Genomic DNA, 26,919 nt, shown 5'->3' on the forward strand with positions numbered 1-26,919 from the left:
AATACTTACAGGGATCATTGCACCCTGAAGGAGTAAAGACTTCGAATCCTTCAGGGAACGGATAGGTAGGATCCCCTGGGAGACTAACATGAAGGGGAAAGGAGTCCAGGAGAGCTGGCTGTATTTCAAGGAATCCCTGTTGAGGTTACAGGGACAAACCATCCCGATGTGTCAAAAGAATAGTAAATATGGCAGGCGACCAGCTTTGGCTTAACGGTGAAATCCTAGCAGATCTTAAACATAAAAAAGAAGCTTACAAGAAGTGAAAGTTTTAGACATATGACCAGGGAAGAGTATAAAAATATTGCTCAGGCATGTAGGAATGAAATCAGGAGGGCCAAATTGCACCTAGAGCTGCAGCTAGTGAGAGATGTTAAGAGTAACAAGAAGGGTTTCTTCAGGTATGTTGGCAACAAGAAGAAAGCCAAGGAAAGTGTGGGCCCCTTAATGAATGAGGGAAGCAACCTAGTGACAGAGGATGTGGAAAAAGCTAATGTACTCAATGCTTCTTTTGCCTCTGTCTTCACTAACAAGGTCAGCTCCCAGACTGCTGCGCTGGGCATCACAACATGGGGAATAGATGGCCAGCCCTCTGTGGAGAAAGAGGTGGTTAGGAACTATTTAGAAAAGCTGGACGTGCACAAGTCCATCGGGCCGGACGAGTTGCATGCGAAAGTGCTAAAGGAACTGGCGGCTGTGATTGCAGAGCCATTGGCCTTTATCTTTGAAAACTCGTGGCGAACGGGGGAAGTCCCGGATGACTGGAAAAAGGCTAATGTGTAGTGCCAATCTTTAAAAAAGGGAAGAAGGAGAATCCTGGGAACTACAGGCCAGTCAGCCTCACTTCAGTCCCTGGAAAAATCATGGAGCAGGTCCTCAAAGAATCAATCCTGAAGCACTTAGAGGAGAGGAAAGTGATCAGGAAGAGTCAGCATGGATTCACCAAGGGAAGGTCATGCCTGACTAATCTAATTGCCTTCTATGATGAGATTACTGGTTCTGTGGATGAAGGGAAAGCAGTGGATGTATTGTTTCTTGACTTTAGCAAAGCTTTTGACACGGTCTCCCACAGTATTCTTGTCAGCAAGTTAAAGAAGTACGGGCTGGATGAATGCACTATAAGGTGGGTAGAAATTTGGCTAGATTGTCGGGCTCAACGGGTAGTGATCAATGGCTCCATGTCTAGTTGGCAGCCGGTGTCAAGTGGAGTGCCCCAGGGGTCGGTCCTGGGGCCAGTTTTGTTCAATATCTTCATAAATGATCTGGAGGATGGTGTGGATTGCACTCTCAGCAAATTTGCGGATGATACTAAACTGGGAGGAGTGGTAGATACGCTGGAGGGCAGGGATAGGATACAGAGGGATCTAGACAAATTGGAGGATTGGGCCAAAAGAAATCTGATGAGGTTCAACAAGGATAAGTGCAGAGTCCTGCACTTAGGACAGAAGAACCCAATGCACAGCTACAGACTAGGGACCGAATGGCTAGGCAGCAGTTCTGCGGAAAAGGACCTAGGGGTGACAGTGGACGAGAAGCTGGATATGAGTCAGCAGTGTGCCCTTGTTGCCAAGAAGGCCAATGGCATTTTGGGATGTATAAGTAGGGGCATAGCGAGCAGATCGAGGGACGTGATCGTCCCCCTCTATTCGACATTGGTGAGGCCTCATCTGGAATGCTGTGTCCAGTTTTGGGCCCCACACTACAAGAAGGATGTGGATAAATTGGAGAGAGTCCAGTGAAGGGCAACAAAAATGATTAGGGGTCTAGAACACATGACTTATGAGGAGAGGCTGAGGGAGCTGGGATTGTTTAGCCTGCAGAAGAGAAGAATGAGGGGGGATTTGATAGCTGCTTTCAACTACCTGAGAGGTGGTTCCAGAGGGGATGGTTCTAGACTATTCTCAGTGGTAGAAGAGGACAGGACAAGGAGTAATGGTCTCAAGTTGCAGTGGGGGGGTTTAGGTTGGATATTAGGAAAAACTTTTTCACTAGGAGGGTGGTGAAACACTGGAATGCGTTGCCTAGGGAGGTGGTGGAATCTCCTTCCCTAGAAGTTTTTAAGGTCAGGCTTGACAAAGCCCTGGCTGGGATGATTTAATTGGGGATTGGTCCTGCTTTTGAGCAGGGGGTTGGACTAGATGACCTCCTGAGGTCCCTTCCAACCCTGATATTCTATGATTCTATGAAAGGACAGCACTCCCATAGGGGTCTGGCTTGGCTGGATTCAGTCCAGAGAGCCATTGAAAGAGAGTGGGATTGCCGGCGTCCAAGGGCATGATTTCAGAGTCTTGGAGTATGCAGGCCTGCCTTGGGGAACTGTGAGGATCTCGGCACACTAAACAGGGGAGGATGTCACTCCCAAGGGACTGGTTACAGGTAGGGAACTGGACCAGACAGGGAGAGATACAAAATTGACAAGAAGCTACTTTGAGGTTGAAATGATTTGCACTGATGGAAAATGGTGGATTTACGAACTTAATAACTGAAGCCCTCTGTTGATAGAACATAGACATAGGTAATACAAACTTTGTAATGCTTCATCCTTGACCTCTGGTCTACCTGAGGAAACATTACAAAGTTTATGTATTGATTAATCTTAGACTGCAGTGGTCAATAAGGGTTGGTTTCCTGAGCAGTTACGGTATCAGGAAAATTATTATCAGTGTCATTAGGATGAGAGACCTGAGGAGTAGATGAAAAAATTTGCACTTTACCGCAAGTTCCCTTTTTAACAAATCCACTAAAGAGCTAAACACTCCCACAAACACTGAAATACAACAGCAGATAGAGTGAGTGCAAAGTGTTTCGCCCTATGACTGTGATCACTCACATTTCCTGCTGGAAAGCCTTCCCCCTTAACTTCATTGTTACAGTCACCAGTGGATTTCATTGTGGCATTTCCATGGCATGCAGGCTGGGATACAGCTTTTAAAGGTGTTACGCTGATGCCCACTGTGGTTCATATATATTTATGGAGGTTTCAACCCCATTTCCTTATTTGAACTTCCACACTTCACTATGTTTGGGGTGCCCTGTTTTTCATAGGTTAACTTGTTAGTTCCCCTTATACTCATTACAGTTTACATTAATCAGTCACCATAACTTGATGCCTATACAGTAGAACCCTGTTTATCTGACCTTCCCTTAACCGGCTCTCTGCATTTACCGAACACCCAGGACTCCACTTTTGATTATCTGATCTGGCTCTGGTCCCAATTAGACTGGATAAATGGGGTTCTACTGTATTTGCAAAAATCTCGAAAATATTTTAACTGGTACATTACAGTATATATTTCCTAAATACTAGCAGTTAATACATCTATTCCTGTGACTGTCTTATCTTGTGACCTAGGGTATGTCTACACTACGGAATAAGGTCGAATTTATAGAAGTCGTTTTTTTAGAAATCGGTTTTATATATTTGAGTGCGTGTGTCCCCATAGAAAATGTTCTAAGTGCATTAAGTGCATTAACTCGGCGGAGTGCTTCCACAGTACTGAGGCTGGAGTCGACTTCCGGAGCGCTGCACTGTGGATAGCTATCCCATAGTTGCCGCAGTCTCCGCTGCCCATTGGAATTCTGGGTTGAGATCCCAATGCCTGATGGGGCTAAAATATTGTCGCGGGTGGTTCTGGGTACATATCGTCAGGCCCCCCTTTTCTCCTTCCCTCCGTGAAAGCAAGGGCAGACAATCGTTTCGCGCCTTTTTTCCTGAGTTACCTATGCAGACGCCATACCACGGCAGGCATGGAGCCTGCTCAGGTAACCGTCAGCGTATGTCTCCTGGGTGCTGGCAGACGCGGTACGGCATTGCTACACAGTAGCAGCAACCCATTGCCTTCTGGCAGCAGACGGTGCAGTACGACTGGTAGCCGTCCTCGTCGTGTCCGAGGTGCTCCTGGCCACATCGATTGGGAGCGCCTGGGCAGACATGGGCACAGGGACTAAATTTGGAGTGACTTGACCAGGTCATTCTCTTTAGTCCTGCAGTCAGTCCTATTGAACCGTCTTATGGTGAGCAGGCAGGCGATACGGATTGCTAGCAGTTGTACTGTACCATCTTCTGCCGGGCAGGCAAGAGATGAGGATGGCTAGCAGTTGTACTGTACCATCTTTTGCCGGGCAGGCAAGAGATGAGGATGGCTAGCAGTCGTACTGTACCATCTTCTGCTGAGCAGCCATGAGATGTGGATGGCATGCAGTCCCTCTGCACCGTCTGCTGCCAGCCAAAGATGTAAAAGATAGATGGAGTGGATCAAAACAAGAAATAGACCAGATTTATTTTGTACTCATTTGCCTCCTCCCCTGTCTAGGGGACTCATTCCTCTAGGTCACACTGCAGTCACTCGCAGAGAAGGTGCAGTGAGGTAAATCTAGCCATGTATCAATCAGAGGCCAGGCTAACCTCCTTGTTCCAATAAGAACAATAACTTAGGTGTACCATTTCTTATTGGAACCGTCCGTGAAGTCCTGCCTGAAATACTCCTTGATGTAAAGCCACCCCCTTTGTTGATTTTAGCTCCCTGAAGCCAACCCTGTAAGCCGTGTCGTCAGTCGCCCCTCCCTCCGTCAGAGCAACGGCAGACAATCGTTCCGTGCCTTTTTTCTGTGCGGACGCCATACCAAGGCAAGCATGGAGGCCGCTCAGCTCACTTTGGCAATTAGGAGCACATTCAACACCACACGCATTATCCAGCAGTATATGCAGCACCAGAACCTGGCAAAGCGATACCGCGCGAGGAGACGACGTCAGCACGGTCACGTGAGTGATCAGGACATGGACACAGATTTCTCTGAAAGCATGGGCCCTGCGAATGCATGCATCATGGTGCTAATGGGGCAGGTTCATGCTGTGGAACGCCGATTCTGGGCTCGGGAAACAAGCACAGACTGGTGGGACCGCATAGTGTTGCAAGTCTGGGACGATTCCCAGTGGCTGCGAAACTTTCGCATGCATAAGGGCACTTCCATGGAACTTTGTGACTTGCTTTCCCCTGCCCTGAGGCGCATGAACACCAAGATGAGAGCAGCCCTCACAGTTGCGAAGCGAGTGGCGATAGCCCTGTGGAAGCTTGCAACGCCAGACAGCTACCAGTCAGTTGGGAATCAATTTGGAGTGGGCAAATCTACTGTTGGGGCTGCTGTGAGGCAAGTAGCCCATGCAATCAAAGATCTGTTGATATCAAGGGTAGTGACCCTGGGAAATGTGCAGGTTATAGTGGATGGCTTTGCTGCAATGGGATTCCCTAACTGTGGTGGGGCCATAGACGGAACCCATATCCCTATCTTGGCACCGGAGCACCAAGCCGCCGAGTACGTAAACCGCAAGGGGTACTTTTCAATAGTGCTGCAAGCTCTGGTGGATCACAAAGGACGTTTCACCAACATCAACGTGGGATGGCCAGGAAAGGTACATGACGGTCGCATCTTCAGGAACTCTGGTCTGTTTTAAAAGCTGCAGGAAGGGACTTTCTTCCCAGACCAGAAAATAACTGTTGGGGATGTTGAAATGCCTATATGTATCCTTGGGTACCCAGCCTACCCCTTAATGCCATGGCTCATGAAGCCGTACACAGGCAGCCTGGACAGTAGTCAGGAGCTGTTCAACTACAGGCTGAGCAAGTGCAGAATGGTGGTAGAATGTGCATTTGGACATTTAAAAGTGCGCTGGCACAGTTTACTGACTCAGTTAGACCTCAGCGAAACCAATATTCCCATTGTTATTACTGCTTGCTGTGCAGTCCACGATATCTGTGAGAGTAAGGGGGAGACGTTTATGGCGGGGTGGGAGGTTGAGGCAAATCGCCTTGCCGCTGGTTACGCGCAGCCAGACACCAGGGCGGTTAGAAGAGCACAGGAGGGCGCGGTACGCATCAGAGAAGCTTTGAAAACCAGTTTCATGACTGGCCAGGCTACGGTGTGAAAGTTCTGTTTGTTTCTCCTTGATGAAACCCCCCGCCCCTTGGTTCACTCTACTTCCCTGTAAGCTAACCACCCGCCCCTCCTCCCTTCGATCACCGCTTGCAGAGGCAATAAAGTCATTGTTGCTTCACATTCATGCATTCTTTATTCATTCATCACACAAATAGGGGGATGACTACCAAGGTAGCCCAGGAGGGGTGGTGGAGGAGGGAAGGAAAATGCCACACAGCACTTTAAAAGTTTACAACTTTAAAATTCATTGAATGCCAGCCTTCTTGTTTTTGGGCAATCCTCTGTGGCGGAGTGGCTGGTTGGCCGGTGGCCCCCCCACCGCGTTCTTGGGCGTCTGGGTGTGGAGGCTATGGAACTTGGGGAGGAGGGCGGTTGGTTACACAGGGGCTGTAGTGGCAGTCTGTGCTCCAGCTGCCTTTGCTGCAGCTCAACCATACACTGGAGCATACTGGTTTGGTCCTCCAGCAGCCTCAGCATTGAATCCTGCCTCCTCTCATCACGCTGCCGCCACATTTGAGCTTCAGCCCTCTCTTCAGCCCGCCACTTTACTCTCTTCAGCCCGCCACCTCTCCTCCCAGTCATTTTGTGCTTTCCTGCACTCTGACATTATTTGCCTCCACGCATCTGTCTGTGCTCTGTCAGTGTGGGAGGACAGCATGAGCTCGGAGAACATTTCATCTCGAGTGCGATTTTTTCTTTCTAAGCTTCACTAGCCTCTGGGAAGGAGAAGATCCTGTGATCATTGAAACACATGCAGCTGGTGGAGGAAAAAAATAAAGGGACAGCGGTATTTAAAAAGACACATTTTATAAAACAGTGGCTACACTCTTTCAGGGTAAACCTTGCTGTTAACATTACATACATAGCACATGTGCTTTCATTACAAGGTCGCATTTTGCCTCCCCCCACCGCGTGGCTACCCCTTCGACCCTCCCCGCTCCCTGTGGCTAACAGCGGGGAACATTTCTGTTTAGCCACAGCAAACAGCCCAGCAGGAACGGGCTCCTCTGAGTGTCCCCTGAAGAAAAGCACTCTCTTTCAACCAGGTGACCATGAATTATATCTCGCTCTCCTGAGGATAACACAGAGAGATAAAGAACGGATGTTTGAACCCCAGCAAACATACGCTGCAATGCTTTGTTGTACAATGATTCTCGAGTACGTGTTACTGGCCTGGAGTGGTAAAGTGTCCTACCATGAAGGACACAATAAGGCTGCCCTCCCCAGAAACCTTTTGCAAAGGCTTTGGGTGTACATCCAGGAGAGCCGCGAATGCCAGGGCAAAGTAATCCTTTCACATGCTTGCTTTTAAACCATGTATAGTATTTTAAAAGGTACACTCACCAGAGGTCCCTTCTCCGCCTGCTGGGTCCAGGAGGCAGCCTTGGGTGGGTTCGGGGGGTACTGGCTCCAGGTCCAGGGTGAGAAACAGTTCCTGGCTGTCGGGAAAACCGGTTTCTCCGCTTGCTTGCTGTGAGCTATCTGCAACCTCATCATCATCATCATCTTCTTCATCCCCAAAACCTGCTTCCGTATTGCCTCCATCTCCATTGAAGGAGTCAAACAACACGGCAGGGGTAGTGGTGGCTGAACCCCCTAAAATGGCATGCAGCTCATCATAGAAGTGGCATGTTTGGGGCTCTGACCCAGAGCGGCCGTTCGCCTCTCTGGTTTTCTGGTAGGCTTGCCTCAGCTCCTTCAGTTTCACGCGGAAACTGCTTCGGGTCGCTGTTATGGCCTCTGTCCTTCATGCCCTGGGAGATTTTGACAAAGCTTTTGGCATTTTGAAAACTGGAACGGAGTTCTGATAGCACGGATTCCTCTCCCCATACAGCGATCAGATCCCGTACTTCCCGTTCGGTCCATGCTGGAGCTCTTTTGCGATTCTGGGACTCCATCATGGTCACCTCTGCTGATGAGCTATGCATGGTCACCTGCAGCTTGCCACGCTGGCCAAACAGGAAATTAGATTCAAAAGTTCGCGGTTCTTTTCTTGTCTACCTGGCCAGTGCATCTGAGTTGAGAGTGCTGTTCAGAGAGGTCACAATGGAGCACTCTGGGATAGCTCCCAGAGGCCAATAGAGTCGAATTGTGTCCACAGTACCCCAAATTCGAGCCGGCAAGGCCGATTTAAGCACTAATCCACTTGTCAGGGGTGGAGTAAGGAAATCGATTTTAAGAGCCCTTTAAGTCGAAATAAAGGGCTTCATCGTGTGGACGGGTGCAGGTTTACATCGATTTAATGCTGCTAAATTTGACCGAAAGTCCTAGTGTAGATCAGGGCCTAGTCACACATAGGCTGATGTGAGAAGCTAACCAATCTTCAGATCTGAGGCCTTGTTTGGGTAAGCTAAATATCTTGCGGGTCTGAGACATGTAGGCCCAGTATTACAACATTAATTAATGCTTATATTTCACTTCTACATCCTGAATATCAAGTCATGCCTGACTAATCTAATTGCCTTCTATGACGAGATAACTGGCTCTGTGGATGAGGGGAAAGCGGTGGACATGTTGTTCCTTGACTTTAGCAAAGCTTTTGACACTGTCTCCCACAGTATTCTTGCCAGCAAGTTAAAGAAGTATGGGCTGGATGAATGCACTATAAGGTGAATAGAAAGTTGGCTAGATTGTCAGGCTCAACGGGTAGTGATCAATGGCTCCATATGCAGTTGGCAGCCGGTATCAAGTGGAATGCCGCAAGGGTTGGTCCTGGGGCCAGTTTTGTTCAATATCTTCATAAATGATCTGGAGGATGCTGTGGATTGCACCCTCAGCAAGTTTGCAGATGACACTAAATTGGGAGGAGAGGTAGATATGCTGGAGGGTAGGGATAGGATACAGAGGGCCCTAGACAAATTAGAGGATTGGGCCAAAAGAAATCTGATGATGTTCAACAAGGAGAAGTGCAGAGTCCTGCACTTAGGGCGGAAGAATCCCATGCACCGCTACAGGCTGGGGACTGACTGGCTAAGCAGCAGTTCTACAGAAAAGGACCTGGGGATTACAGTGGACGAGAAGCTGGATATGCGTCAACAGTGTGCCCTTGTTGCCAAGAAGGCCAATGGCATTTTGGGATGTATATGTAGGGGCATTGCCAGCAGATTGAGGGACGTGATCGTTCCCCTCTATTCGACACTGGTAAGGCCTCATCTGGAGTGCTGTGTCCAGTTTTGGGCCCCACACTACAAGAAGGATGTGGAAAAATTGGAGAGAGTCCAGCGAAGGGGAACAAAAATGATTAGGGGTCTGGAACACATGACTTATGAGGAGAGGCTGAGGGAGCTGGGATTGTTTAGTCTGCAGAAGAGAAGAATGAGGGGGGATTTGATAGTTGCTTTCAACTACCTGAAAGGGGGTTCCAAAGAGGATGGCTCTAGACTGTTCTCAATGGTAGCAGATGACAGAACGAGGAGTAATGGTCTCAAATTGCAGTAGGGGAGGTTTAGGTTGGATATTAGGAAAAACTTTTTCACTAGGAGGGTGGTGAAACAGTGGAATGCGTTACCTAGGGAGGTGGTAGAATCTCCTTCCTTAGAGGTTTTTAAGGTCAGGCTTGACAAAGCCCTGGCTGGGATGATTTAACTGGGAATTGGTCCTGCTTCGAGCAGGGGGGTTGAACTAGATGACCTTCTGGGGTCCCTTCCAACCCTGATATTCTATGATTCTATGATGCAGAATTAGCCGTGGTAGTTGATGGAATAGCCATCAGATGGTAACCAGTGACCTGAACCATGTTCAAAACAGTGATCTAAATGTGATAATTTTTTAATCTGTCTCCATTAAATGGCTTTTTATAGTGCTTTTTTACCACAGTATCTCAGCACTAGTATACTATTAACAATCCTATTCATATCCTATTCTCCTCTGAGCCTTTCAGCCCTTGCAAAAGAGCAAATGTGAGCAGAATATTTCTGCGATTATTGAAGAAAGTATTTTGCCAAGGTGACTTGTTCTAATTTCTTTAATCTGATACATTGAATACATTTATCAATGAATTGCTCCATTGATGTTTTTGTTTTCCAGGCTGTGACAGCCCTAGTGAAGAACTATCCTAAACACATGGTTTCCTCCATGCAGCAGATCCTGCCGATTGTTTGGAATACACTTACAGAAAGTGCAGCCTTATATCCTTTTTCCTTATGGTGTGTGGTTTAAAGTAGAATAAAAGAGCTCTTGAGGAGTCTCAGAAGAAGAAAGGAATTGTACACAGATCTTGTATGTGGTTGTAGGCAAATTGGAGAGCAATCAGTTTACCATGGCAGACAGAAAACAAAAAAAAAAAACCAATTGGTTAATGGACCTTTGATCAATAGTCCAACCACTTGCATTACACAGGTCCTAGAATTTCACCCAGTAATTCCTGCATCATGCCCATTAACCTGTAGTTAAACTAGAGCATTTCTTCTAGAGCCGCGGTGTCAAAGTAATTTCATAAGGTGTGCCTGATCTGACACCTTGCCACTTGGCTCAGGCCAATTTTGCTGGATTGCTGTACAGCAATCCTGGTTAGTCTTTAAATTCATACTAATGATACTCACTGGAATTGGACCTACCTTCATGTTGGCATGAAGAGTGGACCATGAGACGTCGACTATGGTCATTTTAATTAAATAAATAAAGGGCTTGTCTACATGGCCCCAAAGTTTGCACTATGGGGCCATGATTTATAGAGTACTGCACTCTGTCTCCCCTGTGTGGACCCTGCTGGTGTGTACTAAATGTTCCTTAATGTGCATTGATGTAGTCCTGTTTCAGACATGACTACATCAATGGATGCTAGCAGGTACTACGTGGGGATTTAAAGCACAACGCACTGATGTACCCTCAAATTATACCCTGGTAGTGTGAATTCTGGGTGTGTGTAAACAAGCCTGAAGATTCATGGGAAGTCTGTGGCAGCGTGAATTTGATTTAAATCATGATTTAAATCACTAGTCAGGAAGGCTCGATTTAATCATGGTTTTCTACATAAAAGTGCATTCTTGTTGGTATATTATATGGTATAATACATATTCTTCACAACTCAGAGATGTAGGTTTCACTTTTAGAAGGTACACACTATACATTTTTAAACAGTGATTTATTTTGAAAACTTTTCAGATTAGTTTTATAGCTATATCAATAAATTAGTGATTGTTTGGTTATTTCATTTACCAAAGGTAATTGAAGCAGATATATTTGAAGTCGTTGGGAGGTGAACTATCTCCAATTCAACAGGTTGATCATTAATATTTGGAGGATTTTCTTGCCATGCTGTATTAGGAGGAGAACATCACCAGACAGACATTTAAATTGTTTTATTTAACTAAAACAGCAACATTAAGTATTCTGGATTTTTTTCTTCAACAGCAAACATATAATATTTTTACAAAACAAGCATATGTCCCTCGCTTCTCACATTTATCTCCAGATTTCTTCTCCTTGTCCAGATCTATTTCACTCCCAGCAATCTTCTATTGATTGAACTTTTTTGACTGTGTACACGAATTTGCAGAGGGATGTTAGAGTTGAGCTCTGTTGTTTCTCACCTCTATATATTTATTTGAAAACATTTTTGCTGTTAACAAGCATGTTACTTCTGGAGACACAAATCCACAGTTTGAGAACTGCAAAACGAAGCATCTCTGATGGTGTCTTCTAGACTGAGCACTGAGTCCCATTGGGTAGATGGAAACATTAACCTAAATAATCTATACAGAAGCCTGTGAAACCCCATAAAATTGGGTCCCTAATACATGAACTATTGGAACTCATTTACAAAACTTTTCTTAAACATTACATGAATATATTCTCATATACTATAAAATTAGAATTTATAATCCCTGTTCCATGATGAGATATCTTTGAACTATAATGTATCTTTATCTTTAGATAGAAAGGTTTTTTTCTCAAAAAGCAATCAAAAAATCTGATTTAAATAAAAATCGATATTTTTTATTTTAAAAAAATAATTGATTTTTATCCACCCTGGTCTGTGGTCCAGATTAAGCCATTTTGGGGGCCCCACATTGGATATCTCTGTTCTAGAGAGACACCTAGCCTCAATTTCAGCCTCACTGCAGTCCCTGGAAAAATCATGGAGCAGGTCCTCAAGGAATCCATTTTGAAGCACTTGGAGGAGAGAAAGGTGATCAGGAACAGTCAACATGGATTCACTGTGAGGGATAATCCACTACATAGAATTATAGAAGATTAGGAATGGAAGAGACCTCAGGAGGTCATCTAGTCCAACCTCCTGCTCAAAACAGGACTAATGCCAACTAAATCATTCCAGGCAGGGCTTTGTCAAGCCGGGCCTTAAAAACCTCTAAGGATGGAGATTCCACCACCTTCCTAGTGAAATAGTTTTTTCCTAATATCCAACCTAGACTTCCCCTACTGCAACTTGAGACCATTGATTCTTGTTCTGTCATCTGCCACCACTGAGAACATAGAATCCTAGAATATCTGGGTTGGAAGGGACCTCAGAAGGTCATCTAGTCCAACCCTCTGCTCAAAGCAGGACCGATCCCCAATTAAATCATCCCAGCCAGGGCTTTGTCAAGCCTGAGTTTAAAAGCTTCTAGGGAAGGAGATTCCACCACCTCCCTAGGTAACGCATTCAACTGTTTCACCACCCTTCTAATGAAAAAGTTTTCCCTAATATCCAACCTAAATCTCCCCCACTGTAACTTGAGACCATTACTCTTTGTTCTGTCATCTGCTACCACTGAGAACAGTCTAGAGCCATCCTCTTTGGAACCCCCTTTCAGGTAGTTGAAAGCAGCTATCAAATCTCCCCTCATTCGTCTCTTCCTTAGACTAAACATCCCCAGTTCCCTCAGCCTCTCCTCATAAGTCATGTGTTCCAGTCCCCTAATCATTTTTGTTGCCCTCCGCTGGACCCTTTCCAATTTTTCCACATCCTTCTTGTAGTGTGGGGCCCAAAACTGGACACAGTACTCCAGATGAGGCCTCACCAATGTCAAATAGAGGGGAACGATCACGTCCCTCGATCTGCTGGCAATGCCCCTACTTATACACCCCAAAATGCCATCGGCCTTCTTGGCAACAAGGGCACACTGTTGACTCATATCCAGCTTCTCGTCCCCTGTAACCCCTAGGTCCTTTTCTGCAGAACTGCTGCTGAGCCATTCGGTCCCTACTCTGTAGCAGTGCATTGGATTCTTCCGTCCTAAGTGCAGGACTCTGCACTTGTCCTTGTTGAACCTCATCAGATTTCTTTTGGCCCAATCTTCCAATTTGTCTAGGTTCCTCTGTATCCTGTCCTTACCCTCACCCTCCAGCATATCTACCACTCCTCCAAGTTTAGTGTCATCTGCAAACTTGCTGAGGGTGCAATCCACAGCATCCTCCAGATCATTTATGAAGATATTGAACAAAACCGGCCCCAGAACCGACCCCTGGGGCACTCCACTTGATACCAGCTGCCAACTAGACATGGAGCCATTGATCACTACCCATTGAGCCCGACAATCTAGCCAACTTTCTATCCACCTTATAGTCCATTCATCGAGCCCATACTTCTTTAACAGCTGAGCTCTATCCTTTTTGAAACCCCCCTTCAAGTAGTTGAAGGCTGCTATGAAATCCCCCCACACTCTTCTCTTCTGCAAACTAAAGCCCAGTTCCCTCAGCCTCTCCTCATCAGTAATGTGCCCCAGCCCCCTGATAATTTTCATTGCCCTCCGCTGGACTCTCCAGTTTGTCCACATCCTTTCTGTAGCGCGGAGGGGGGGAACTGGATGCCGTACTCCAGATATGGCCTCACCAGTTCTGAATAGAGGGGATTAATCCCTTCCCTCCATCTGCTGGCAATGCTCCTACTAATGCAGCCCAATATGGTGTTAGCCTTCTTGGCAACAAGGTCACACTGCTGACTCATATCCAGCTTCTCGTCCACTGTAATCCCCAGGTCCTTTTCTGCAGAGCTGCTGCTTAGCCAGCCAATCCCCAGCCTGTAGCGCTGCATGGGATTCTTCCGTCCTAAGTGCAGGACTTTGCACTTGTCCTTGTTGAACCTCATCAGATTTCTTTTAGCCCAGTCCTCTAATTTGTCTCGGTCTCTCTGGACCCTATCACTACCCTCCAGCATATCTACCTCTCCCCACAGCTTAGTGTCATCTGCGAACTTGCTGAGGGTGCAATCCATCCCGTCATCCAGATCATTAATAAAGATCCAAACTCTGTGGCACTCCGCTTGATACCGGCTGCCAACTAGACATCGAGCTGTTGATTACTACCCGTTGAGCCCAACAATCTAGCCAGCTTTCTGTCCACTTTATAGTCCATTCATCCAATCTATACTTTTTTTAACTTGCTGGCAAGAACTTGGTACAGTGGCTGGTTATATTCACTGTTAAATATGCATCTTATTTCCAGTTTGAATTTTTCTGACTTCAGCAGTTACATCTTGGTATGCCTTTGTCTGCTAGATTAAGGAGTCCTCTATCTTAGAAGTGGCCAAGCTGTGGCTCCGGAGCCACATGTGGCTCTTTAAAAGTTAATATGCGGCTCCTTATATAGGCACCAACTCCGGGACTGGAGCTACAGGCGCCAACTTTGCAATGTGCCAGTGGTGCTCAACCCCTGGCTCTGCCACAGGCCCTGCCCCCACTCCATCCCCTTCCTTGAGCCTGCCATGCCCTCCCTCCTCCCCCTCCCTCCCAGAGCCTCCTGTACGCCACAAAACAACTGATCAGTTGGTGCAGGGAGGGAGGAGGAGGCACTGATTGGTGGCGTTGCCGGTGGGTGCCATGGGGTGGGGGAGGGGATCTGATGGGGGGGGCTGTTGATGTATTACTGTGGTTCTTTGGCAATGTACATTAGTAAATTCTGGCTCCTTCTCAGGCTCAGGTTGGCCACCCCTTCTCTATCTGATAGCTTTTCCCTGTACTTACGTGACATCTTGATCTTCTTTTGGATAAATTATATAGATTAAGCTTGTTTAGTAAAGCAGGTTTTCCAGACCATGAAACCTTCTTGAAGCTCTTCTCTGAACCCTCTCTAATATTTCAGTACCTTTTTTTAAAAAGTGTGAACATCAGAACTGGACACCATATTTCAGTAGTAGTTAAAGAAGTGAGTGAAGGAATTCCACACTCACCCTTTTGACTGGAGAGTCTATGGTTCTTCTAGAGATTGCAGAACCCCAGGCTACTTTATCTCAATAGCCCAGGCATAGTCTTTCTCTTTTATCATAGAATCATAGAACTGGAAGGGACCTCAAGAGATCATCTAGTCCAGTCCCCTGCACTCAAGGCAGGACTAAGTATTATCTATACCATTCCTGACAGGTATTTGTCCAAGCTGCTCTTAAAATCCCCAATGATGGAGATTCCACAATCTCCCTTGGCAATTTATTCCAGTGCTTAACCACTCTGACAGTTGCGAAGTTTTTCCTAATGTCCAATCTAAACCGCCCTTGCTGCAATTTAAGCCCGTTGCTTCTTGTCCTATCCTCAGAGGTTAAGAAGAACAATTTTTCTCCCTCTTCCTTGTAACAACCTTTTACATACTTGAAAAGGGTTATCATGTCCCCACTCAGTCTTCTCTTCTCCAGACTAAACAAACCAAGTTTTTTCAACCTTCCCTCATAGGTGATGTTTTCTAGACCTTTAATCATTTTTGTTGCTCTTCTCTGGACTTTCTTTAATTTGTCCACATCTTTCCTGAAATGTGGTGCCCAGAACTGGACACAGTACTCTAGTTGAGGCCTAATCAGCACAGAGTAGTGCAGAAGAATTACTTCTCGTGTCTGCTTACAACACTCCTGCTAATACATCCCAGAATGATGTTCGCTTTTTTTGCAACAGCATTACACTGTTGACTCTTATTTAGTCTGTGATCCACTATGACCCCCAGATCCGTTTCCACAGTATTCCTTCCTAAGCAGTCATTTCCCATTTTTTATGTGTGCAACTGATTGTTCCTTCCTAAATGGAATACTTTGTATTTGTCCTTATTGAATTTCATCCTATTTACTTCAGACCATTTCTCCAGTTTGTCCAGATCACTTTGAATTTTAATCCTGTCCTAAGCACTTGCAACCACTCCCAGCTTGGTATCGTCTGTGAACTTTATATATGTACTCTCTGTGCCATTATCGCAATCACTGATGAAGATATTGAACAGAAGTGGACTCAGAACTGATCCCCCCCCCCACTCATTATGTCCTTCCAGCATGACTGTGAACCACTTATAACTACTGTCTGCGAATGATTTTCCAACCAGTTATGCACCCACCTTATAGTGGCTCCATCTAGGTTGTATTTCCCTAGTTTGTTTATGAGAAGGTCATGTGGGCTGTATCAAAAACCTTACTAAAGTTAAGATATACCACATCTACCGCTTCTCTCCTATCCACAAGGCTTGTTAGCTTCTTTGGCAGGGTATGAGGTTGATTTGAATGATTTGTTCTTGACAAATCCATGCTGACTGTTACTTATCACCTCATTCTCTTCTAGATGTTTGCAAATTGATTTCTTAATTATTTGCTCCATTATCTTTCCAGGTACAGAAGTTAAGATGACCGGTCTGTAATTGTCCTTATTTTCCTTTTCCTGTCTTCTGGAACGTGTCTTTCCTGTCTTCCATGACTTTTCAAAGATAATTGCTAATGGCTCAGATATCTCCTCAGTCAGCTGTTTGAGTAGTCTAGGATGCATTTCATCAGGCCCTGATGAACTTTTAATTTGACTTGTAACTTAAATCTTTCTCTTAGACTCTCCCCCCCTCTCCCCCCCCCCCCCGCTGGTGTAAATTTTCAGTTAGAAACCAAAATTTTTTCTGCCCTATGGTTCCATTTATATTGAAATCTCATTAGTGAGAATGAAGTTTTAGATCATACCTTCCCTCATCCACACACTATCCTCAGTGGATTTTTAAAATGAATCAAAAGGGGTCATCCGAAATCTGTCAATGAACATAATTATATTGTCTGTCTTTAACAAATCTACTTGGAAAATTTAATACAGGTTACTTGTGCTTTTATGCATTTCATATTTAATTATTCTACTTGAAATACAATGACTTTTTGCTGTAAAGTGAAAACTAATTTGCTTTAGGAAATCATATAAAGACTTAATAATTTGAGTGGGTTTGTTACTGAATAGAAGCAATCCTCGAGTAATGTGTAAGATAAACGGTTGCTCTTATTTACTTAACTACTTGCTATACCTATGTGAGAACAGAAGTGAATTATACAGAAGAGGTAGAGGACCCTGTGGATTCTGATGGTAAGTGCTAGTCATGATACACTTCTGTTCTCTGTAGGGAGAGAGTAGGGAAACTCATCTCAACAGTTACTGATTTCAGAACAACGACCTAGACAAATTTATATTCCTGTTTCTGTATATACAGTTCGCTTATATGCAATTGTGGTGGTGGAGTGGGGTTTATGACATTCTGTGAGTTACACCAAAGGATGGTAGTTTATTGATTTTTCCAGCTAGCATTGAAGAGTAAGGCTATTGTTAAAGGGACACTAGTTACATTCTTTTAAAAATTCAATCATTCCCTTCTCTGTTAAAAATTACACCTATGGCCAGGGGTTTTCTAGCTCCTTGGCCATGAAGAACACAGGACTTCTGTCAAAACTGGACAGTGTTGCCACTTAATCATTCCAAGAGGGTGCTATGAAATTCAAGGGGCAGCAGGCTGCTCCTAAGGTGGAACAGTGTTGCATCTGCAGTTGTCCCAGCTCTCACTACCCCAGTAGTGAGACCAGAAATTATCCTGCCTGACCTGTTAACAGATTGTAATATTAATATTTGCCAGTCATTTATGCAGGGCCATGATTCGACACAGTCAGTTGTAAAACTTCCTCCTTGTTTCTTTGTTCAGGTGAAGTATTGGGCTTTGAAAACCTAGTATTCAGCATATTTGAGTTTGTACATGCCTTGTTGGAAAATCACAAATTTAAAAGCACAGTGAAGAAAGCTTTGCCAGAGCTGATATATTACATCATTCTCTACATGCAGATCACAGAGGAGCAGGTAAGTGAACATGTAAAAAGTAAAAGAGGCAAACAGTGGAAGCCTGCTCACATGAGAGATTCAAACTAGCAGATGAAGCACTAGAAAGGATTTGGGTGGGAAGGAGTCATGATTAAGGCTACGGTTTAGTCACGGGTATTTTTAGTAAAAGTCATGGACAGGTTATGGGCAACTTACTAAAAATACCTGAGACTAAATCTTCTCTCCTGGGAGGGGGGCACTCCTGAAGACTGCAGCTGGGGGGAGTGGCCCGGGGTCCCCCTCAGCAGTCCTGGACCACTGCTCCAGGGCAGTGCCAGGGACTGGCTGCCAGAGCAGCGGCTGGCCCAAGGCTTCCCCAGCTGCTGGGGTGGTCCTGGGGTCAGCTGCATCAGCACCGCAAAATTCTTGGCGGTCACGGAAGCCGTGACTTCTGTGAATGATCTGAAGCCTTAGTCATGATAACTGAATAGGTGTCTTCTGTTTATTTCCTATGATTCTTAGTCCTAGAGTTTAAGGCCAGAAGGAACCACCAGGTCATCTTGTCTGACTTCCTGTATATCACTGGCCACCAGCACCACACACTAAACCCAATTGAAATGAGACCAAAGTAAATGAGTCCCACAAGATACTATACTATTGTGTGCCACAGACAGAGAATAGGAGGGACGAAGGTGCCCCAGTGCTAGAGGCCCCCATAATGGCAGGGTAATGATTAAATGAGAGAGAACAGATAATCCTGGCAAGTGACCTATACCCCCACACTGGAGGGGAAGGCAAAAATCCTCACGGTCACTGCCATTCTGAACTGGGGGAAAATTTCTTCCTGACCCCCTATATGGCGATCTGTTAGACCCTGAGACTATGAGCAAGAATCAGCCAGCCAAGCACCCGAGAGAGAGAGAGAGCGACTGCTCATGCAATCTCAGAGCCCTGGCTCACCCCACCTAGTGGCCTGTCTCCCATCATGGCCATCCCTGATGCTTCAGAGAAAGCAGACTTAAAAAACAACAACAAAACCCTCCCAGAATACGCTGTGGGGAAGGGAATCCCTTCCTGACCACTGCTGGTGATTGCGAAGCACTTCTCCCCCTTTCCCTCCGTCACAAACATAAGAACATAAGAGCGATCATACTGGGTTACACCAAAGGTCCATCTAGCCCAGTATCCTGTCTTCCGAAAGTGGCCAGTGCCGGGTGCCCCAGAGGGAACAAAGAGAACAGGTAATCAAGTGATCCATTCCTTGTCGCACATTCCCAGCTTCTGGCAAACAGAGACTACGGACACCATCCCTGCCCATCCTGGCCAATAGCCATTGATGTACCTATCCTCCATGAATTTAACTAGTTCTTTTTTGAACTCTGTTATAGTCTTGGCCTTCACAAGATCCTCTGGCAAGTTCCACAGATTGTGCGTTGTGTGAAAAAATACTTCCTTTTATTTGTTTTAAACCTGCTGCCTATTCATTTCATTGGATAACCCCTAGTTCTTGTGTTTATGGGGAGGAGTAAATAACACTTTCTTATTTACTTTCTCCACAGCAGTCATGATTTTCTAGACCTCTATCATAGAATCATAGAATATCAGGGTTGGAAGGGACCCCAGAAGGTCATCTAGTCCAACCCCCTGCTTGAAGCAGGACCAATTCCCAGTTAAATCATCCCAGCCAGGGCTTTGTCAAGCCTGACCTTAAAAACCTCTAAGGAAGGAGATTCTACCACCTCCCTAGGTAATGCATTCCAGTGTTTCACCACCCTCTTAGTGAAAAAGTTTTTCCTAATATCCAATCTAAACCTCCCCCACTGCAACTATCATATCCCCCCCTTAGTCATCTCTTTTTCAAGCTGAAAAGTCCCAGTCTTTTTAATCTCTCCTCATATGGCAGCTGTTCCATACCCCTAATAATTTTTGTTGCACTTTTCTGAACCTTTTCCAAGTCCAATATATCTTTTTAGAGATGGGGCAACCACATCTGCATGCAGTATTCAAGATGTGGGCGTACCATGGATTTATATAGTGGTAATATATTTTCTGTCGTCTTATCTGTCCCTTTCTTAATGATTCCCAACGTTGTTTGCTTTGTCTGCCGCTGCACATTGAGTGGGTGCTTTCAGAGAACTATCCACAATGACTCCAAGATTTCTTTCTTGAGTGATAACAGCTAATTTAGACCCCATCATTTTATATATATATAGTTGGGATTATGTTTTTCAATGTGCGATACTTTGCATTTATCAACATTGAATTCAATCTGCCATTTTGTTGTCCAGTCACCCAGTTTTGAGAGGTTGCAGTCTGCCTGGGATTTAACTACCTTGAGTAGTTTTGTATCATCTGCAAGTTTTACCACCTCACTGTTTACTCCTTTTTCCAGATCACGTATGAATATGTTAAATAGGAATGGGCCCAGTACAAACCCCTGGGGGACACCGCTGAGTTTTCTCTCCATTCTGAAAACTATTTATTCGTACCCTTTGTTTCCTATCTTCTAACCAGTTACCCATCCATGAGAGAACCTTCCCTCTTATCCCATGACTGTTCACTTTGCTTAAGAGCTGTTGGTGAGGGACCTACATTTCATTTGCCAGAGTTTATGGTCCTTTCTATTTTCCTCATTAGGATTCAACTTCCACTTTTTAAAGGATGCCTTTTTGCCTCTCACTGCTTCTTTTGTTTTGTTTAGCTGTGGTGGCTCTTTTTAGGTTTTCTTACTGTGGATAAGTTGAGGTATACATTTTAATTTGGGGTATACATTTAAGTTGAACCTCTAATATGGGGTCTTTAAAAAAAAGTTTCCATCTCATAAATTTGTCCAGCTCTTGGGCACGTGCTCTCTCTCTCTCACACACACACACACACGCTCACACACAAAGTTAAATAAGTGGTTTACCCCCACGACTCCTATTAAAGGGCTATTCCAGAACTTCATCCTCTGATGGTTAGAAACCTTCTAATTTCCAGCCTGAATTTCTTCATGGCCAGTTTATATCCATTTGTTCTTGTCCTTCAGTTTCAATAGGTCTTCACCCTTCCTGGTGTTTACTCCCTAATGTGTTTATAGAACAATCATATCTCCTCCCAGTCTTCGTTTTGCTAGACTAAACAAGCTCTTTCAATCTCCTCTCTTAAGATAGGCTGTCCATTCTCCTTATAGTATTAGCTCTTCTCTGCACTTGTTCCAGTATAATCTTTCTTGAGCATAGGTGATAAGAATTGTACACAGTATTCCAAATGAGGTCCTACTAGTGCCTTGTACAATGGCATTAATATTTCTCTATCTCTATTGGAAATGCCTCACCTAATAGGTCACAGGATCGTGTTTACCTTTTTCATGGCCACACCAACTGGTGGCTCATAGTCATCCTGTGATTTATCCCTCGCTCCCAGGTCTCTGTTGCTTACACCCGATGAGCCCCAGCTTTTAACAGAAATTCTTATTAGACCCTAAATGCATTACTCTGCACTTGGTACTACTGAATTTTATTCCATTTGTCACTCCCGTATTCAAGGTCATCTAGATGTCACTGAACTATTGTGATTTTTCCCTCTGCTTTTGTTTCAGATAAAAGTCTGGACTGCAAATCCACAGCAATTTGTGGAGGATGAAGATGATGACACTTTCTCCTATACAGTAAGGATTGCTGCGCAGGACTTGTTGCTGGTAAGAAATGTGTTCTGTGTCTGAAGGACCCAAATGGTATTGAATTACAACTTGATTGTTACAAAAATTGCTACTGTAACTTGCATACAGTTTGTACTGGGTAGTTTGAAGTATAACAGCTGCAAAAAGAGTGTTTAAAATGCACCTGTAGAAAGAAACAGTGTGACAGTCGTTATTTCTTTTACCCAGGCTGTAGCTGCTGATTTCCAGAATGAGAGTGCAACTGCTTTGGCTGCAGCAGCTACGAGACACTTGCAGGAAGCTGAGCAGGCTAAAAACAGTGGTGCTGAGCATTGGTAAGGAGGCAGGCAATGTGGGTTACAATGATGATGGAATAAGGGGTGGCCTATCTCACAGCATTAGGAGATAATGCATTCATAATGCAAATGAATTGTAACTTCTTTCTGGTGATGCAACTGGGGTAACACTAAGGTCTTGTGGGTTTTGTGTGTTAGAAGCAAAAATGTAAAAAAACCCGACCCATGTAAAGACATCTACAGGTTACATATAGCAGTCGTGTTCTCTGCTCTCCCGAGACTAAACTAACAGTTGTCAGCACTGAAATTGTACTAATAGTTTTCAGTGAAAAGTTTTTTTTCGGTTACAACAATTCCAGATGAGTTATAAAAATAAATTTGGGTGGACTTCTTCATTGGTTTCATGCTGCTGAATTCAGGTATCCCCTCTTGAATTTTTATTTGTGTGTGGATTTTTCATTATCCCCTCATGAATGTGTCCAATTTTAGAATAGTTTTCAACGGCCCGTATTAGCTGGGGAAAGGGGAAGAAAATACATCTGTCTAATGCAGGGGTCTCAAACACGCGGCCTGTGGGCTGGCTGCAGCCCGCCAAGCTCCCCACCCCCGGAGTTATTTCCTGTGGCCCCAAGCTCCCCTAACCCTCCGTCCCCCTCCCCCGCAGTGCTCCATGTCCCCGCTCCTCTGCCTACCTCCAGGCGCTTCCCCCCACCAAACAGCTGTTTGGCGGCGCTTAGTGGTTTCCAGGGGGGAGGAGTGGGGAGCCATGTGCTTGGGAGGAGGTGGAGAAGAGGCAGGGGCAGGGGCAGGGATTTGGGGAAGGGGTTGGAATAGGGGCAGGGAGGGGGTGGAGTTGGGGTGGGGACTTTGGGGAAGGGGTTGGAATGGGGGTGAGGAAGGGGTGGGAAGGGCAGGGCAGGGGCGGGGCCTCATGGAAGGGGTGGAGTGGGGGTGGGGCTTTTGTATCTTTATATGAAAAGGTGTCAGTGATGCGGCCCTTGGGCCAATGTACTAGTCCTCATGTGACCCTCGTGGTGATTTGAGTTTGAGATCCCTGGTCTAATAGATACCTACTTACTGTCACATAAATATCCTGTGTTGTGTAGATAGTGTTAGCTCAGTGTTGTTTTTAGTGGATATTAGAAAGGGGCAGTAACCACTCCATAATTAAATTTTCAGCTGAATTTCTCTGGAAAGCCTGATATTGCCCTCTCTCGTTCCCCACCCATCCCCACAGCAAAACAATGGCTGTCTCAAAATTGTTAAATAAAGCCTGAGTTTGAGGTAGGTTCACCTTAGTCCAGAAAGTCATTGGCTCTGAGCTTAAAGTAAGCCACCAACTAACTGCTGAAAGCCTAAATGTCATTATTAAAAAAAAAAAAAAAAAAAAGCCAAGAACACCCAAGACTATATTTATAAATAAAAAAAAATTGGTGAAGGGAAAGATAGGTTTATATTTTGAGTTATCACACGGAGATGCCTGATAAGTTCCTCACAGAGAATTCTTCTGATTTTTGCTTTATACTAACATAAGAACAAGTATAGTGTGAGCACTAATGTTGTTTGTTGGATTAATCTTTTAAAGGTGGGTGGAAATGCCCCTGTCCTGCAACCCCCTGGTAGCCTCAGTATCACCATTCTTGCAGACATCCTCAGGTGCTCATTTCTTATGGACTAAAGAGGAAAAGCAGAAGAGGGTGTTTGGGTTGTGTGGGCATGGGGTTCAAAAGAGTGGCTCTTGTGTTTGGGGGATGGGGGGGGACCTAAAATGGCTGTGGAAAAGGGGGACAATGGAGTAAGAGAATATGCGGGTGAGAACATGGAGACAATGAAGAGGTCATAGGCAGTACAGCAGGATATTCTGCCCCTCCTACAGATATTAAGAGGCTTATCAGTGAGCCTTAGGAGAAATAACCTCACTCCCTGCAAACCTTCGAAGGCTCATTGGGGTTCCTCATAACCACCCCCAAAGTCCTAGGAGCCTTATTAGGCTTGGTAGATGCTAATGAGTGACAATAAAATCAGCCCCAATGTTAACACGCTCAGGGTTCATTGGGGAGCAAACTGCCTTAGTGAGGCTTGTTGGCAGTGGTGGTTTGGCTGGCCCCTGAAGAATGCACTAAGGTTTTCAGGAGGTGTGTGCAAAGTCCCACTAGCATCCTAAGGCTCATGCAGTTCAGGAGGCTTTTAATGAGTATCTTTAGGTTAATGGGGTGAGCATGAGCTTTCTATGGCTCACAGTGGGGACTCAATCTTTGTGGGGGGTCCCCTGCTATTCAGAGGGTGGGGGGAGGCCCAGCAAGTCTCCTGAAGCCAGCAGGGGGTGGTTGGCATTGTGAAGGCCACTAAGAGCTTCATAAGGCTCACTGGGAGTTGATTCACTTGCCCTGTCACATATTAGGATTATTTAAAAAACTTAGGCCTGTATTACCCACAGGAGGGTCTGGTTCTGTTCAATATCTTTATCAGTGATTTAGATAATGGCACAGAGAGTGCGCTTATAAAGTTTGTGGACTGCACCAACCTGGGTGGGGTTGCAAGTGCTTTGTAGGATAGGATTAAAATTCATAATGAACAGAACAGACTGGAGAAATGGTCTGAGGGAAATGAAATTCAATAAGGACAAATGCAAAGTACTCCACTAAGGAAGAAACAATCAGTTGTTCTTCGCGTGCTGTCCCCGTGGGTGCTCCACTCCAGGTGATGGTGCTTCCCAATGCCATTGATCTTTGGTATCAGTGCCTGGTCGGGATGCACATGCTCAGCTGCTGTCTCGTGGCATCATTAGGGTCTGCCTGAGTGCGTGCGTTCCGCACCCCCACTCAGTTCCTTCTCAACCATCCTCGGCTGAAGACGGGACTCGGTGCTATTCTCTTCCCTGATCACAGAAGGAAATAAATAACAAGAAATAGAAATAGTTAGCTAGACATATCCCAGTTCTCTCCCTTTCTTTAGAATAGTTCATTAGTTTAAAAAACAAAAACAAAAGCCTTTTATCTCACGTTCATCTCCCATTGAGACTTCCCCCTGGGTAATCATACTTCCATCATGCCGGGGTCCCCGGGCTTTAAGAAATGTGGGGCTCCTGCAAAGAACCTATGCTGTGGTCTGATGGGCACTCACTCTGTGTGAAATGCTTCGGCAAGACACACGTCCTTTCCAAGTGTCTCCACTGTACCAACCTGAAAACCGGGGCTCGTCATGAAAGGGACTTGCAACTAAAAATGCTTCTGTTGGAGAAGGCTCTGCAGCTGCCTATGGAGACGGGCAGTAAACCCTCTCCCTCATGCTCCCCTGCTAGGTCGGAACTGACCGGGAGTGCGGCTTCACCCTCTCAGGCAAAGAGGCAGGAAGTCCAAATGTCTCCGCGCAGAGACCTTCAAAAGGGGAAAGGGTCTCCTGTGAGATCTTTACCCTCTGTGCTGACAGCACCAAGAGCAGGTGCCTCCGACTGCCCCAGCACCTCAGCCATGGCTCACGCGGGGTGCAGAAACAGGCATCCGACTTCCCACAGCGGGAAGCTTTCCTCCACCCGATGCCGTGGCCTGCGCAATGGCAGGCTCCTCCCCAGTGGACTTTTTGAACTTCCTGGGCATTCCACCAAAGCTGGGGGTCCCCAGTTCTGGAGGTCAGCGTCGGTGGCTTCAGTATCCCACGTGCCTCCTCCACCCTCCTCAGCGCAGGTCCAGTCACCGTACCGGAAGACCCAGCGCCACACAATCCCATCGGTGTTGAGGGTCAGGAACAAGCGCTGGTCCCAGATAGAGCCTTGTCCTGATCTTCACCAGACGAGGCAGTGGCTGGAGCCTCCCCCCTCCTGCACTAGGGGACAATAGGGTCCTCCATCAGCTCCTGAACAGGGTGACCCAGAACCTGGGGATCCAGGTTGAGGAGGTTGCTGAGACATCGGATCCCATGGTGAACATTCTGGCACCCTCTGGCCCCTCTCGGGTTGCCCTCCCGCTCATAAAAACTATACAGGAGACCACCAAGACACTGTGGCTGGCCCCTGCCACCGACAGCGAAGAGAACCTAGAGAAAGTATTTCATTTCATTTTAGGGATTCGAACTTCTTATACACCACACCACCCTCACCCACCCCCACCCACCAGTGGATTCCCTAGTAGTAACAGTGATGAACAAGCAGGAGCGCCAAGCACACCAGGGCCCATCACCCAGAAACTGTGATGCAAAAAAGCTGTACGTCTTTGGGAGAAAAATTTACTGGGGGGCTTCATGCTCCATCTACACAGCGGAGGCACTTTAAGCTGCAGCCCCGCCTCAATTCTATCATCTGCAGTAGGCAGGACTTCTCTAGGAGGCATAACAGAAATAATAGAAGGAGGGCTCAGGGCTCTAGGCAAGTGCAACAGTCCTCAGGTCAAAAGCAGACCTTTGGAAGGTGCGCCCAAGGGTGATGCACCAGTCCAAACTCTGGACCCATCCATTCCTACCTTCCTGTGCTGACTATCCCATTTTTCCCTGCGTGGGCCTGAATTACATCAGCTCTCTGGCTGATCTGCACAGTAGAAAGGGTATACTCTCTCCATCTCCCTCCCTCCCTTCCACCTTTCTTCATTGTCCCTCTTCAGGGACCCCTATCATGAGCAGCTTCCCATGTAGGAGGTGCACATGCTCCTAAGTGTGGGGGCAGCAGAAGAGGTCCCTCAGGAGTTGAAGGGCAGGGGATTTTTATTCCCGGTATTTCTGAATATCGAAAGCCAAAGGTGGCCTCGGGCCCATCCTAGACCTGCGAGACCTCAACAAGTTCATACATAAACTGAAGTTTCGCATGGTCTCTTTGGCCTCCATTATCCCCGGGGGACCATTATACCGCCCTCGACTTGAAGGAAACTTACTTTCATATTTCAATAATGCTGTCCCACAGAAGGTACCTCAGGTTTGTGGTGAACCGCAATCACTATCAGTTCACAGTCCTTCCTTCTGTCTTGTCAGCGGTACCTCGAGCATTTACCAAGTGCATGGCAGTTGTAGCTGCTTTCTTGCGCAAGCGCCAGGTGCAGGTGTTCCCATACCTCGACGACTGGCTGGTCGATGGCTGCTCCAAAGTGCAAGTGGAGGCGCATGT

The 26,919-nt window shown here is 45.9% G+C and overlaps 1 protein-coding gene across 6 annotated transcripts in view; it reads left to right on the plus strand.

The window, feature by feature from the left end:
• Positions 1 to 26,919, plus strand: part of IPO9 (importin 9) — a 204,363-nt gene that overhangs the window by 78,334 nt on the left and 99,110 nt on the right. For all 6 annotated transcript variants that reach the window (XM_073320215.2, XM_073320210.2, XM_073320212.2 and 3 more), the window contains 5 exons: positions 9,961 to 10,061; positions 17,116 to 17,174; positions 17,782 to 17,933; positions 21,475 to 21,573; positions 21,763 to 21,869. In XM_073320215.2, the coding sequence (XP_073176316.1) occupies positions 9,961 to 10,061; positions 17,116 to 17,174; positions 17,782 to 17,933; positions 21,475 to 21,573; positions 21,763 to 21,869 (518 nt within the window). The remainder of the gene's footprint in view (positions 1 to 9,960; positions 10,062 to 17,115; positions 17,175 to 17,781; positions 17,934 to 21,474; positions 21,574 to 21,762; positions 21,870 to 26,919) is intronic.

This window comes from Lepidochelys kempii, chromosome 21 (genome assembly GCF_965140285.1).
Source record: "Lepidochelys kempii isolate rLepKem1 chromosome 21, rLepKem1.hap1, whole genome shotgun sequence".
Lineage (NCBI taxonomy): Eukaryota > Metazoa > Chordata > Testudines > Cheloniidae > Lepidochelys > Lepidochelys kempii.